This window comes from Hemiscyllium ocellatum, chromosome 3 (genome assembly GCF_020745735.1).
Source record: "Hemiscyllium ocellatum isolate sHemOce1 chromosome 3, sHemOce1.pat.X.cur, whole genome shotgun sequence".
Lineage (NCBI taxonomy): Eukaryota > Metazoa > Chordata > Chondrichthyes > Orectolobiformes > Hemiscylliidae > Hemiscyllium > Hemiscyllium ocellatum.
In genome coordinates, this window is record NC_083403.1 from 134614145 (window position 1) to 134629588 (window position 15444).

At 40.6% G+C, this 15444-nt stretch overlaps 1 protein-coding gene across 1 annotated transcript in view; it reads right to left on the reverse strand.

Annotated features, from left to right (window-relative positions):
- Positions 1 to 2634: 2634 nt before the first annotated feature.
- Positions 2635 to 15444, reverse strand: part of LOC132836014 (meprin A subunit alpha-like) — a 40769-nt gene continuing 27959 nt past the window's right edge. Inside the window, exons 11-13 of the mRNA XM_060855215.1 lie at positions 13572 to 13745; positions 4151 to 4337; positions 2635 to 2815 (exon numbers count right to left, since the gene is read on the reverse strand). Coding sequence (XP_060711198.1) covers positions 2635 to 2815; positions 4151 to 4337; positions 13572 to 13745 — 542 coding nt within the window. The remainder of the gene's footprint in view (positions 2816 to 4150; positions 4338 to 13571; positions 13746 to 15444) is intronic.

Consider the following 15444-nt stretch of genomic DNA (forward strand, 5'->3'; position numbering starts at 1 on the left):
AGTCTGGATACATCCAGACTTACCTTAACAGGGCCCAGAATATTGATTTTTCTTTAAAAAAAAGCCTTCTTAGCCAATTTTTAACACATTATCCCAGATGAACCCAGCAACAGCCAGAAATAGAGAATTTATAGAAGTTTATAAAATCATGAAGGGCATGGATAAGCTGAATAGCCAAGGTCCTCTCTCCCCAGGGTAGGGGAGTCCAAAACCAGAGGGCATAGGTTTAAGGTGAGCGGGGAAAGATTTAAAAGAGAACTAAAGGGCAACTTTTTCATGCAGAGGTGGTGCTTGTATCGAATGAGTTGCCAGAGGATGTGGTGGAGGCTAGTAAAATTGCAACTTTTAAAAGGTATATGAATAGGAAGGGTTCAGAGGGATATGGGCAAAGTGCTGGCAAATGGGATAAGATTTATTTAGGATACCTGGTCAGCATGGACGACTCGTACTGAGCTGTCTGTTTCCATGCTGTACATCTCTTTGACTATGACTCTATGAGATCTCACTAACGTGGATAACGTAACACTATCTGGAATGAAGCACCAACTGACTAATATCGGATTGAAATAAACATGTTTTAATTCTGTTCAAGCACATTTTTATTGCAGCATCTTTCGAAGTACAGAGTGATTTGGGATCAAGTGTTTAAACATTCAATAATTCTTCAGAGCTCTCTCCAATAAAAAGCATTGTGTACTGTACGTACTTGCAGACAGGATGAAGATCTCGGTCGCTGTTTTCATGGCTGTAGATCTGGTCAGTGCAGGTGGTCTCACAATGGATAACTTTGCAATGGCCCAACTCTGTCCATCTGTTACAGAGCCCTCAGCACATCACATGCACCTTTCTTTCTCTAACTCCCATTTTGCTGCTGATCTCTCACCAATCTCTATTTGTTCATTTGCTCTCACTGGACACTATCAACAGCATGTAGAATAGTCATTGCATGTTAAAAGTAAATATCCCATAGCGAATGATTTTTCACTTGCCAATTAACATTGCAACAGCTTCAGGGATTAGAATTTGGTATAACTTTCTGCAACCATCTTACATTTTTAATAACCCTGAATCCCTTTGACTGACAAAATTTTATCTTATCCCTTGCTAAAACTCTCTGAAATATGTTGCACCCTTGCCTGCATTCTACTACATTTCAGGTAAAAGATTGACTCAGCAATGTCTTTTCCCTATTGTGGTTTTTAAATCATAAACGTGACTTGTAGGGGGAGAAAATTGGAAAACCACTTGGAATGAGAATTCTGTGGGCTGATCCTCACTGATCCATGGTGGATCCTGAGGGTGGGGAGGAGATGAACTGGGGAATGGAGAGGTTGAGCTGGGCTGGTAACAGCTGCTATGCTCTCACACAGCCGGGAGTAGCACTAGTTATTATTTATTGTAAACACAAAAAAAACCCTTTTCCTGTTTCTTATTGTATTACACTGCTGCGATAGGGAAAGTAAAGAACACATGCTCCTCCTGGTGTTTGACTAATATAAATACACTATGGACCAAAATACTAATATGAAGTCATCAGTGGCCAGACCAGATAAAATCCAACTATCTAGTACAAAATCAGATATCTGGCCACCTTCATATCTATCCAAAAGTTACTTCATGACCACCAATTTAGTGTCCATTATTCAGATATAATCTCTCCACCATGTGCAATCAGTTTTTAGTGATTATTTTTTAAAATGGGATGAGGGACTCGCCAGCTAGGCCAGTATTTATTGCCCATCCCTAATTGCCAGAGGATAATTAAGAGTCAACCACATTGCTGTGGGTCTGGAGTCACATGTAGGCCAGACCAGGTAAGATGGCAGTTTCCTTCCCTCAAAAGGACATTAGTGAACCAGACGGTTTTTCCAACAATCGCTAATGGTTTCACAGTCATCATTAGACTCGCAATTCCAGACATTTATTGAATTCAAATTTCACCATCTGCCATGGGAGGATTCAAACCTGGCCCACCAGAATATTATTGAGGCCTCTGAATTAATAGTCCAGCGACAATACAACCAGGCCATTGCCTCTCCATTGGTTTGAGTTCTCTGTATAACAGAGGAACCAGCTAGGATTCAATTTATCCAAACATTTCATCTTTTTCAACAATTCAACCATATCTTCTCAGCCCTCTCTTTTCAAGAGATTAACAAAAAAAAAAGAGCCAAGGAAGTCAAATTTTCTTCAGACTGGGAATTTTGATAACAGCGAAGCAGGCGGCAATCCTACATTGTGACAGAATGAGAGTCTGAGAGTCAGAGAGCAGAAAATGCGGAGCAGGGACCCAAGAGCAATCAAATGGCTTAAGATACAGAAATGGTATGGAAACTGGAGTTTTAATTAAAAAGGCACAAATATTCAAGTACGTGCTGCAAAGAATACAGTAGTTATTTGCACGTGAGATAGATGGAGACTAGCTCTAACTGGGAAAATAGCAGGTTCAGCCTGGTAATTCTGTATATGGATATATATGGTAATCATTTCCAATGGAAAAGGGAGTCATGTTAGATGTGATTAAGCATAAACACAATTCAATCTTTACGGAATCATTGTAGACATGCAAATCTATGTTTCTGAAGGCAGCTCATACAGAATATAACAACGTCACAGAGTTTTGTGACTTATGAGTCAAAGACTTCCGATCGGATGTTTCCCATTAATGCGTGTTTTTGCAATCATGCTAATTACAGCAACGGCCAGAGCTATCACACCAGCAGTGGCTCCAATCATTATCCCAAAGAGGGAACCATGAATTTGCGTTTTTTCACAGCGCTCACCAAAATACAAGCGTGTTTGAGTCGAGTCACACCTGAAATAAAATAGTAAGAAATATTACTCTCCATTACCAAAGCTCAACCCATTTTGAGCTGTAACAAGTTAGTCTGAGAACATGGATTCAGATCATACCCAGGAGAATGATGTTCAGTGCTCATAGAGTGATAGGATGGTTTAGAACAAAAGGAGGTCACTTTTGTGACATGTTATCTCTTCATTTCGTCGCAGAATTTCATCCCGTGGCCCCACTCCGAATTTTTTTGAGGTGGTGATCATTTATTTTTGTTTGCGTTGGGTTTTCCTGGTCCGAATCCCATTTGAAGTTGACAATGAAGGTGGAAAGCATAGTAAGACAAACCTCTCCTTTGTGCTCAGTCTGGAAGTGAACACCTGAGCACAGGTCCAAAGATAACTGGGGTTGGGGAAGTCACATGCCTCGGGGGGAAATTAATGCTCTCCCCTGAGGTGGGCTCAGTGGTAAGGGGCATTTCATCAGGGAGGAGGATGGCAGTTAGAAACTCTGCTGCCTTCTTGCCTTTTCCCCAATTACGTCCAGAGTGGGAAGGTTCTTGTCTGGACTTCATGCCCCAATGCCAACATGGGTCTGTAGTTGATGTTTAATGTTGATGCAGTTCATGCCCACTTAAGCACCTTATTGTGGTATGAACCTGACAGCAGGCAAAGGTCTCCCCAAGATGGAAGTCTGGAAAGTGCATGGCATTGGTGCGTGTGAGCTTGCAGATGTGGTGGAGGTGGAAGAGGTGACCCCTCATTTAAAGGTGCTCATTGGCATCACCCATCAAGAGCAAGCCTACTGCCATTGCTGCAGATCCATCCCCTGTTACCCCCAATTTGCCATGTCTTGGGCCTCCATTGGGTTCAATGCCAACAGCTGCCAAAGCTGCCAGCTCCTTCTGGAATTCACCACTACTCAGAGCCTTGATCATAGAGAAGGACCAATTACATGCTTGAGGAGCTCTCCCAAAAGAAAGGGCAACTCAATGACCCTTTAGCTGGCAGAATGTTCCCGTCACTTTCATTAAATACCTTCTCATGGAATTGCCCACGTTTATGCCACGTGCAATCTCACAGACAATTATTTAATGTGAATAAGACATGAAAATCTGCACCATCTGTAGCTACTGCCAATTTGAAAACCTGTACAAGTGCCAGGTAGTACTGGATCTTGAATCAGACAAGTTTGAATCCAGATATCTACCTTTAAAATTAGCTTCAAAACAGTGAGGTTTTGATGGCAAATGACAAAGTATTTTATAACATCATAAATGTAACTCAATGACTGGAGTGAGATAGCAGCCAATTCCCTTCCTCAGAGTGTCTTCACCCAAGATCAGGAACCTTCACCTACCTGCAACTTGCTTTCCCTTTTGTCATAATGCACACTCCACCATTTAGACAATATTCAGGGTGACACAAATCTCGCAGGGGGCTCTGAGGCTCTTGGACATATTCAGCATAATCCACTGCTCGCCGATGCCTTTCAGGGGAACTTGGAGGATGAATTGGAACTTCGGAGTTAATGAGTGGAGTCAGATCTTTAAAAAGAAAGCACTGAAGTTCAGTAAGTGGAACGCACAGTTGATAATAGTTCTCTTTCTATATTGTACTCTACTCTCCTGAGTTGTTCTCAACTTTTATTCAACAGACACCATCCACTATCCTAATGCACGCTCCAGTGGTGTAAATCTTCAGAAAGGAGCCTGAATAGTTAAAGTCAAAAAGTTGTGTGCCAATAATGAGCATTATTTTATCCTGTTATTTTATCCATTAACATCCTGGAGGTTAAGAATATTATTAAATTGGAAAGGGTGCAGAAAATGTTTACTAAAATGTTGCTGGGACTCGAGGGTTTGAGTTATAAGGAGACACTGGATAGACTGGGACTTTTTTCACCAGGTCATAAGAGATCAAGGGATGACCTTACAGGTTTATAAAATCATGACAGTATAGATATCGTGGATAACAAAGATCTTTTTCCTCGGGTAGGGGAGTTCAAAACTGTGGGTATAATTTTAAGGTGAGAGGAGTAAGATTTAAAAGGGACCTGAGGGGCAACCTTTTATCACACAGAGTGGCACGTCTGTGGAAGAACTGCCAGGGGTAGATGCAGGTACAGATACAACATTTAAAAGATATTTGGATAGGTACATGAATTGGAAAGCTTTTGAGGAAAATGGGCCAAATGCAGGCAAATGAGACTAGTTTAACTTGGGAAGCGTGGTTGGCATGGAGGAGTGGGACCGAAGGGTCTGTTTCTCTGTTGTATTACTCTATCTCTGACTCTGTATAAATATCATACTGCAAAAGCAGTTCAAAACTGTTAACTCTGCGATGAGTAACTCAGCTTATTGAACTCACCTGTGGACTAAACAGGAATGTGGTGGTGGCAGGGGACAATATAGTGCGAGTGACTGACACTGATTTCTGCAGTATAGAGCAAGTCTAGATAGCTGTGTTATCTGCCCAGCACTACAGATTGGAATTTCTGCTCTGGGCTGGAGAAGGACTTGAAACGAGAGGGGTAGATCCAGTGGTTGTGATCCACGTCAATATCAACAAAGTACCGAGGAGTTCTGTTTAGGCAGCTTGAGAAGTTTGGTGCTAAGTTGTAAAGCAGAACCTCAAAGGTTAACAATATCTGGATTATTACCTGGGTCACATGCAACTTGGCAAAGGGCAAGTAAAATTAGAGAAATTAATGCACCTTTCAGTGTAAGAGAAGGGCATTTCATTTTGAGGGACACTGGCACCAGTACGAGAGGCTATGGACTGTGTGTACCCAAACTGTGCTGAGACCGTTGTTCTAGCAAACCAGATATCAATGAAGCGAAGATGAATTTAAACTAAACAATGTAGATGGAAGGATCTTGGGAAAGTGCAACAAATCAGGTGCAACTCTATCAAGGGATAGAGTTGAGGCAGCAGAACAAAGTAGTAATGTGGAGGATGAAAGTCAGAAAATGGCAGGAGGGGTCAGAGAGAAAAGAACCTAAGTACACCCCAAAAGCCAAGACAAAAGGCTCTGCATCTGAACATGTGACATCACGGTAAATTAAGTGATGGCACACACTGAAGTAAATAATTATGATCTGACATATATTATAGACATGGATTGGCAACGATTGTGTCTTGGATATTGAGGGGTATCTGACATGCAAAAAAAAATGAAGCAGTAAAGATTGAGGGATAGCGCTGGTAATCAAAGATGGCATTGGTATAAAATGAAGACCTCAATTCAGGAGATCAGGATGTCGAATTAGTTTTGATGAAGGTAAGAAATATCAGAGAAGAAGTCATCAGTGAAAATGATAGCAAGAGTAACCACAATACAGAAAAAAATATACAAGAAGAAATATTGTGTACTTTGAATAATGGGAAGGCAATGATCAGGCGCTATCTTAATCTACAGATAAACTGGAAAATCAGAATGACAATAGAAGCCTGGATGAAGGATTCACAGAATGATGTTGAGATAGTTTCGTGGAACAGCATTTTCTGGAATCATCCAGAAAGCTAATTAAACTAGACTTGATATTGTCTAGTGAGATGGAATTAAGTAATGACTTCAGAGTAATTGGACACTTAGACAGCAGTAACCACAAATGACTAAAATTTACATGCAGTTTGAAACTGAGAAGTTTGGTCTAAGGTTAATATTTTAAACTTAAATAAGGGCAACCATGCAGTCATGAAAGTTCAGGCTAAATTAAATGAACAGTGATGCTAAGCTGGAAATTAAATCATTAGAGAAGCAAAGATAGACATTTTAGCAGATATTTCAGGATCAGAATCAGTATATTCCTTCAGTTAAGGAAACTTACAATGGGAAGATCCACTTTTTAACTAAAGGAGTTAAGGGAAGATTCAAGTTTACGCAAAAAGCATGTAATAGTGTAAAGATGCATGCAGGGCAGAAAATTACAAAATGTAAAGAACAACAGAGAATGACTAAAGTGTGAATCAGGAGAAATAAATTAGAACTTCAGAGAAAGCTTGCTAGAAATGTAAAAACAAATGCCAAAAGATTTTACAATTATTTTAAATTGAAAAGCTTAATTAAATTGAGTATTGATCAAATAGAATGTGAGAATGAGGAGTTAATAGCAGATAATAAGAAAAACATGGATTAAAGGAATAAATATTTTACTTCTGCCTTCACTAACAAGAGTTTTAAAAAATCCAGCAATAGCTACACATCAGAAGTGGAAAGAAGAGATGAATTTGATGAAATAATAATGAGTAGGGGAGCAGTACTGAGCAAACATATAGAGCTGCAGACCGACAACACCCAGGTCATCCTAATCTCTCATAAGAAATGGCTAATAGGATGGAAAATGTATTGGTATTAATTTTCCAAAATCCTTTAAATTCTGGAAAGGGTCCGTCATACTGGAACACAACAATAATAAGTAAAAAATGAGGTCTGCAGATGCTGGAGATCACAGCTGAAAATGTGTTGCTGGTCAAAGCACAGCAGGACAGGCAGCATCTCAGGAATAGAGAATTCGACGTTTCGAGCATAAGCCCTTCATCAGGAATCCTTCACCAGCAACACATTTTCAGCCACAACAATAATAACCCTATTATTCTAAAACTAAAGTAGGCAGGCAACAGGAAACTATAGGTCAGTTACCTTTACATCTGTCATGGGGAAAATGTTAGAATTAATTAAGGAGCTTAAAGTGGGCACTTGGAAAGTTCAAAGTAATGGGGAAGAGTCATCATGGATTTGTGAAAGGAATATATTATTTAAACTGCTAAATGGATTTTTTTTTCAAGGAGTAACATGCACTATGGATGAAGAGGGTACATGGTAATGTTCTGTACTTGGATTTTCTGAAGAAATTTCACAAGGTGCCACATAAAAGATTATTGCACAAAGTAGAAGCACATAGTAGAGCAGGTAACTTACTAGCCTGGATACAAGAATGAGCAGCTGTAGGAAACAGTGTATGCATGAAGAGTCATTTTTCTGAATGGCAGGAGTATGGTCCCACAAATGCTGTGCTGAGGCCTTAGACTTTCACTATATAATATATTCTGGTTTCCCTGCTCTCAGAAGGATGTTGCAAAACATGAAAGGGTTCAGAAAAGATTTATAAGGATGGTGCCAGGGTTGGAGGGTTTGAGCTATAGGGAGAGGTTGAATAGAGTAGGTCTAATTTCCCAGGAATGTTGAAGGCTAAGGGTGACCTTATTGTGGTTTATAAAATCATGTGGGGCATGGATAGGATAAATAAGACATTTTCCCAGGTTGGGAGAGTCCAGAACTAGAGGGCATAGGCTTAGGTTGAGAGGGGAAAAATTTAAAAGGGACCTAAGGGACATTGTTTTTCAGGCAGAGGGTGGTGTGTGTATGGAATGAGCTGCCAGAGGAAGTGGTGGAGGCTGATACAATTACAACCTTTAAAAGGCATCTGGATGGATATATGAATGGGAAGGGTTTAGAGGGATATGGGCCAAGTGCTAGTTCATGGGATTAGATTTGATTAGGATATTTGTTTGGCATGGCATGTTTGACTGAAGGGTCTGTTTCCGTACTCTTCATCTCTATAAATGTAGCAAAGCGAGAAATTGTTCACGTTGGCAGGAAGAATGAAAAAGCAAAATGTTAAGAGAACAAATGTAGAACTCGAGGAAGGATCTAGGTGTTGCAATGTCTAAGTTTTGTGACAATGTCAGTTTACAGATATAGGTTCACTCCCACCACCACTGACGTTCAGTAGCAGTAGTGTGAACTATATACAAGACGCACTGTAGAAATTCATCAAAGATTCTTAGACAGCACCTTCCCTAACCCATGACCACTTCCAACTAGAAGGATGAGAGCTACAGATGTATGAGAACACCATCAACTGCACATTCCCTTCCAAGACACTCAACAGCTGACTTGGAAATATATCGCCATTCCTTCAGTGTCAAAATATTTTAGCTTTGCTCGTTACATTCTCTGTCACCCTCTCTCCCCTTCCCCCATCCCAGTGGAGCTGTTCTTTCTGGTTTGGCACGACCCTTTCTCCCTCACTACTCTAAAGCTACCTGGCAACTCTCCCTCCACACCCCCACCCCCAATATAGCACAAATGCTGTCCCCTCCACACTTCAACTCTGACGAAGAGTCATCCAGACTCGAAACATTAGCTTGCTATCGCTCCATGAATGCTGCCGGACCCACTGTGATCTCCAGCATTTTTTGTTTTTCAATGTTTCATCTTGTGGGTGACCCTAGAACTAGGGAGCACCATTTAAAAAATGAGAGATTGCACTTTTTGAACAGAGATGAAGAGAGCGTTGCAACAGAAGTTGCAAGACTGAAATTCGGCCTCTCAGGGTAGGAGAGGTGGGATTATTGAATACCTTTGAGGCCCTGCCCCTGCTCCCAATTTGAATGTTTGTACGCACTTACTGAACTCTTTGTGACTCTGCATTTAGGCCACTGGACTAGATCCTTAGCAGTTATTTGGACACTACATGTTCCCATAGCCTTTGACCACATCCTGTGAAGGCCTCCTTTCTCCCATGCACATATAAGGCCATTCTTCCTTCCACATTCTGCACTATTCTCTGCAATGCAGCATCTGAAACATGTGGAGCCTCTTCTGTCCCATCTCACAGTTTCTGAGAATAGATTCACTTTCTATATAATTCTCAGCTCTTCCTCTAACCTCTATGTGCTCTGTGTTAAGAGTTACACAGGAAGTTTAACTGGTGAGCAACAAATTACAGCTCTGTAACCCCAGCTATGTGTGCAACTAATGAACTATCTGATGATTGCTGGTTGAACATAGAAATCATTAAATACACAAAGTGCAAAGTTCCCATACTGTGCCAACTTTTAACAGTTATTCAATTTAAACCCTATAATTCCTCTCTTATCTCCCAGATTTCCTCCCTATCTCTCCTGAAAATGCTGACTTTTTGGTGGAATGTATCTCCATGGGCAATGATCCAGTGCCCTTACTGATGGCTGTTACACATTTTAGAATTCCATAGTTAAAGATTATGTGGACTTTGTGAGTAATCAAGTTAATAAATTAACAGATTGGAATTTTATAGTTACTCTGTAGTTAACCAATTCTTTTTTGTGCAGCATAGATTTTATCCTCAGCAAAACATCTCTAAGCCAGTACTTATCAATGAGAAGACAGTATGGAGTAAATTACTTCAAAGAGAATTTAAGAAGCTTCTACATCAAAGCAAGGAACAATATTAAGAATCATACAACCGCAGAATGTTACTGTATAGAAGGAGGCTATTCGACCTATCATGTCTGTACTGGCTTCCAAAAGAGCTACCCAGCCAGTCCCATTCGCCAGCTCTGTCTCCACAGCCCTCAAACTTCATCACTTTCAAATTTATATCCAGCTCACTTTTGAATCCTCCTATAGAATCTGTCTCCACCATTCTCCCATCGCAAATCCTAACAACTCTCTGAGCAAAGAAGTTTCTCAAGCTTTCTTGCTGACAACCTTGGAATTGTGATCCCTAGTTACTGACATACTAACTAGAGAAAACAAAATATCCTTCCTTACCCTGTCAAAATTGTTCATTATTTTGAATACCTCAAAATCACCTCTTAATCTTCTCTGCTCCAATGATTAGCATCAATAGATTATAGTCATAGTCATAGAGTCATACAGCACGGAAACAGGCCTTTTGGTCCAACCAGTCCACACCGACCATGTTTCCGAACTAAACCAGTCCCACCTGCCTGCACTTGGCCGATAGCCCTCCAAACCTTTCCTATTCATGAACTTATTGCAATGTCTTTTAAACACTGTAACTGAACCTGCACCAACCACTTTCTCTGGCAGTTCATTTCACACACAGTAGAAAAAAGTTGCCCCTCGTGTCCTTTTTTAAATCTTTCTCCCCTGACCTTAAAATATGCCCCCAGTTTTAAACTACCCCACCCTAGGGAAAAGATCTTTGTCATTCACCTTATCTACACCCCTTAGGATTTTATAAACCTTAACTTCCTATGCTCGAGTGAAAGAAGTTCCAGCCTATCCAACCCTCCATTCCTGGAAACATCCTGGCAAATCCTTTCTGAACTTTCTCCAATTTAATAATATCTTTCCTATAACAGGGTACACAGTACTCCAGAAGAGGCCTCACCAACATCCTGTACAACCTCAACATGGCGTCCCAGCTCCTATACTCAATGAAGGCACGCATGCTAAATGTCTTCTTAACCATCCTGTATACATGTGACGCAAATTTCAAGGGATTATGTACCCGATCCCCCAAGGTCTCTCTGTTCCCAATACAATCCAGGGTCCTATCGTTAATTGTATAAGTCCTGCCCTTGCTTGTTTTACCAAAATGCAAAATCTCACATTTATGCAAATCAAGCTGTCTCTCTTCCAACCTAGTTTATGGCACCAGGTGCTCCTGACTTCTTAAATCAGGGAGACCAAACGTAAACTCAAGGCACGTTTTGCCGAGCATCTCAGCCAGGCCCATGGGAGCCGTCCTGACCTCCCAGTCACCGCCCATTTTAATTCCGCTTCCCACTCCCTTTCTGACATGACCATCCTCGGCCTCCTCCATTGCCACAGCGAACCAGACCACAAATTGGAGATACAACACCTCATCTTCCTCCTGGGCAGCATTCAGCCCAGAGGACTCAAGATCACCTCTTAATCTTCCCTGTGCCAATGATTAGCATCCATAGATTATAGTCATAGTCATAGAGTCATACAGAATGGAGTTCTCCAATTTCAAATAACCTCCCTTCTTACACTCCGACTCCTTTTCCAGCACCTCCCTCTCCCTTCCATTCCTCTGACTGACCTTTCCTTCCAGCTACCAACCAGGTAGCTCCCCATCGACTAACCAGGTCGTATCCTCTACCTGTGCTCACCTATCCCTACCTCATCACCTTGCCCCTCTCCCCAACCTATACTCTTTATCTGCAGCTCCCCATACCCTCACCCACAGTCCTGAAAAAGGGTTACACCCGAAACGCTAACCTCCACCTCCTGATGCTGCCTGCCTTGCTGCATCTTTCCAGCCTCCTGCTGGTAAAAAAAATGAGCAGACGCAATGATGTGCAAATTATTTTTTATCAACAGATGCTCCGATCGGCAGGAGAGAGAAAAGGAAAATAGACTTGTGAATACTCAGTCTTCCCTCTCTTAGACTCAGGGACCAGTGCTGGTGAAAAAGCAACTTGGAAAATTACCATTCACCAAGAGATCAAGGTTATTTTCAAACTTCACTCCACCTGAGGAAACAGTGGAACAACTGGGAATCAGATTCCAGTCTTGCATACTCAAGAGCTCGAAAATAAATGTTAACCCACAGCTGCCTTTATCGTCCTGTCTGTAGACACCTTTTCAGCTCCCTTCTTTTATTATCTGTATTTCTGTATGTGCTTCATGTGATATTTTCTTACTTTTCTCAGCTTTGCCAGCTAATAAATTCTATTCTCTTCCGCTCAAAAAAAATTCTTAGAATTTACTCTTTTTCTTTGTGATTTGGTTAACTAAGTTTAATTGAAGTGAAATAGCTATGTAACAAAAAAAGTGATAAATGTTACTGATGATCAACTCAGGAAGGATGGTTAAGAAATGGTAAGCCAATCGAGCTGGCTATGCTCAACGATTTGTATTCTCTGGGTCAGACACTCTAAACAGAGTAGTATCAGATTACAAGATGATTAGAGGATTAAATAGGGTGGACAATGAGAGCCTTTTTCCTTGAATGGTAATGGCTAGCAGAAGGGGACATAGCTTTAAATTGAGGGGTGATAGATGTAGGACAGATGTCAGATGTAGGTTCTTTACTCAGAGAGTGATTGGGGCATGGAATGCCTTGCCTGCAACAGTAGTAGACTCGCCAACTTTAGGGGCACTTAAATGGTCATTGGATAAACATTTGGATGAAAATAGATGGGCTTCAGGTCGGTTTCACTGGTCAGTGCAACATTGAGAGTCGAAGGACCTGTGCTGCGCTGTAATGTTCTACGTTCCATCTACAATATAACAACCCCTTAAAGAAATTCATAGATGTTTGATTCAACAGCACATTAAATCACAATATGTGGAACAAATTAAAGTGTCTGTGGTGTTCTCTTCCTAATATTACACAAATCGCCCTTTGTTTAAAAGCATTTATTATTTTCTTTCATATATGTCGATATTTCAAGAGCTTTATACCAAAACAGCTATCACTGTTAATACTGAAGAAAATACAAGCAGAAGTATGAAACTTGCTGGAATATTGTGTACAGCTGTGGGCACCACAGTGTCGAAAAGATGTGAATGCATTGGAAAGTGTGCTGAATTACAAGAATGGTTACAGAGTTAAGAAACTTCAGTTATGAAGACAGATTGAAGAGTTTGGGACTGTTCTCTTTGGATTGAAGAAGGCTAAGAGGAGATTTGATAATGATTTTTAAAATCAAGTGATGACTGGATAGAGAAAATAGGGAGAAGCTGTTCCCATTTATGGAAGGAACCAAAACAAGAGGGTGTAGATTTAAAAAAGCAAGGGTGAAATGAGGAAAGAGTTTTGTCACACAGCAAGTAGCTAAGGTGTGGAATGTGCTGCCTGGAAATGTTATGGAGGCAGGTTCAGTGGAGGGAATTCAAGAGTCATGCAAAGGTATGGGGGGAAAATAGGATATTGGCACTAGGTAATGATACTCATTTGAAGATGGGCTAAATGGCTGTAACAATACTGTGATCTTGTTATCTTTTTCTTGAACAGATCATAAAATCTGGAGAAAGATTCATAAGCAAAAGAAAATAAAAGTTTCTTTACCGTTAAACTCAACAAAAATAATGAGGTCGTCATTTTTTAAGAAGTTTCTACGCTGAAGCTGCTTGTGTGACATGAAAGCTGACCAACCCCAGGCAATGCTCCGGTAGCAATCACAAATAGAATCATAGGTTCCAGTGAGCGTAGGCCTGTCCCAGAAGAAGGTGTCATTTCTGTCTGTAATTAAATTCATACAGATGCAAATTATTTCCAAACTACTTTAAATATCATAAATGACTGCAAGGCCCTGAGTATAGAAATCTAACATGAAAATAGCAAATGTCAGATAATCCATGGTGTGATAGTTTTTAACTTGAGGCATTCACTGGGTTTTCTGCAATTCAAACAAGTCAAAAATAATAGGGCAACACAGTGGCTAGCATTGCTGACTCACAGCACTAGGGTCCCAGGTTCGATTCCAGCCTTGGGCGACTATCTGTGTGGAGTGTGCACATTCTCCCCGTGTCTGTGTGCGTTTCCTCCCACAGTCCAAAGATGCGCAGGTCAGGTGGATTGGGCATGCTAAATTGCCCATAGTGTTAGGTGCATTAGACAGAGGGAAGTGAGTTACACTTCAGAGGGTTGGTGTGAACTGGTTGGGCCGAAGGGCCTGTTTCTAACTGTAGAGAATCTAATCTTAAAGTAAAGCATTATCTTGAGAAGATACTGGAATCTTACACTATTATTGCTTAAACAATGACAAAGAACACACAGTGACAGGCAGATTCACACATGATTTTGGTAATCTTTTCTTCACAACACGTCAAAAACTGTGGACGTAATTAGTAACATTTTTCTTCTAATGAAAAGGGTAGCAGAGAAAAATATGCAGATAACATTTTATTCAATTCAGCATCATCCACAGGGTGCAACAACATATTATTAAAATGTCACTAAAAGTATATTATTACCTCATCAACAAAATAATCAGTTTTCCTCAGCAAATTACAAAAGATTTGTTGATCAATGTGAAACACGTGTTATTTTTCTACATCAAACAGCTAATAAACATTTGGAAGATTTCTCTGGGACCATATGGCTTTATGTTCATAAGAATTTTGGGGGATAGGAAAAGATCATTAAATCTATGGGTCAGCTGATCAACATGGGAGCAACCATCAGACATTTGTGATAATCAAATGGCCAACAATTGAATGATATTCAAGTTCACACTGCTTTTGAAGAGTCATTGAGCACAGACATATATAGCACAGAAACAGTCTAACTCATCCATGCTGACCACATATCCTAAATTAATCTAGTCACGTTTGCCAGCATTTGGCCCACGTCTCTCTAAACCCTTCCCAATCATGTACCCATCCAGATTCCTTTCAAGTATTGCAATTGTACCAGCCTCCACCAGCTTCCTCTGGCAGCTCATTCCAAATAAGCACCACCCTCTGCGTGAAAAGTCCTGGATGAAAAGTTGCGGTTGGCTCAACAGGTATTTCTGAACATTTGTGACTGGTGCACAGCCTTTCACCAAGGCACTGCAACCTTGAAACATCAAGCCTTAGAAGGTCGGTTATTCCAATGCTGACTGTTGTAAACAATATGCAAAAGCAAGCATTTTCTTGCTTCATGGATTATGTGATGAGCCTGACCTCATGCAAGGAACTAGTTTAACTGTTAACATTCCCCAACAACCTGTCAGTATTCTGTGGGTCTCATCTAGTCCACATGAGAGTGTGTTTTAGCAAGTGAAGTCATGGTTCAAATGGCACCAATAAGCAGCTTAAGCTTCTTTCCCAGTCATGTAATTCTTCTTGCAGAGGAATGCTCCAATAATGCCATCCTAGACACTGACATTTGTGTAAAATTCTCCAAAGAATTAAATGATAACCATTAGCACAATCAAGAATGCTAGAAGCAGAAA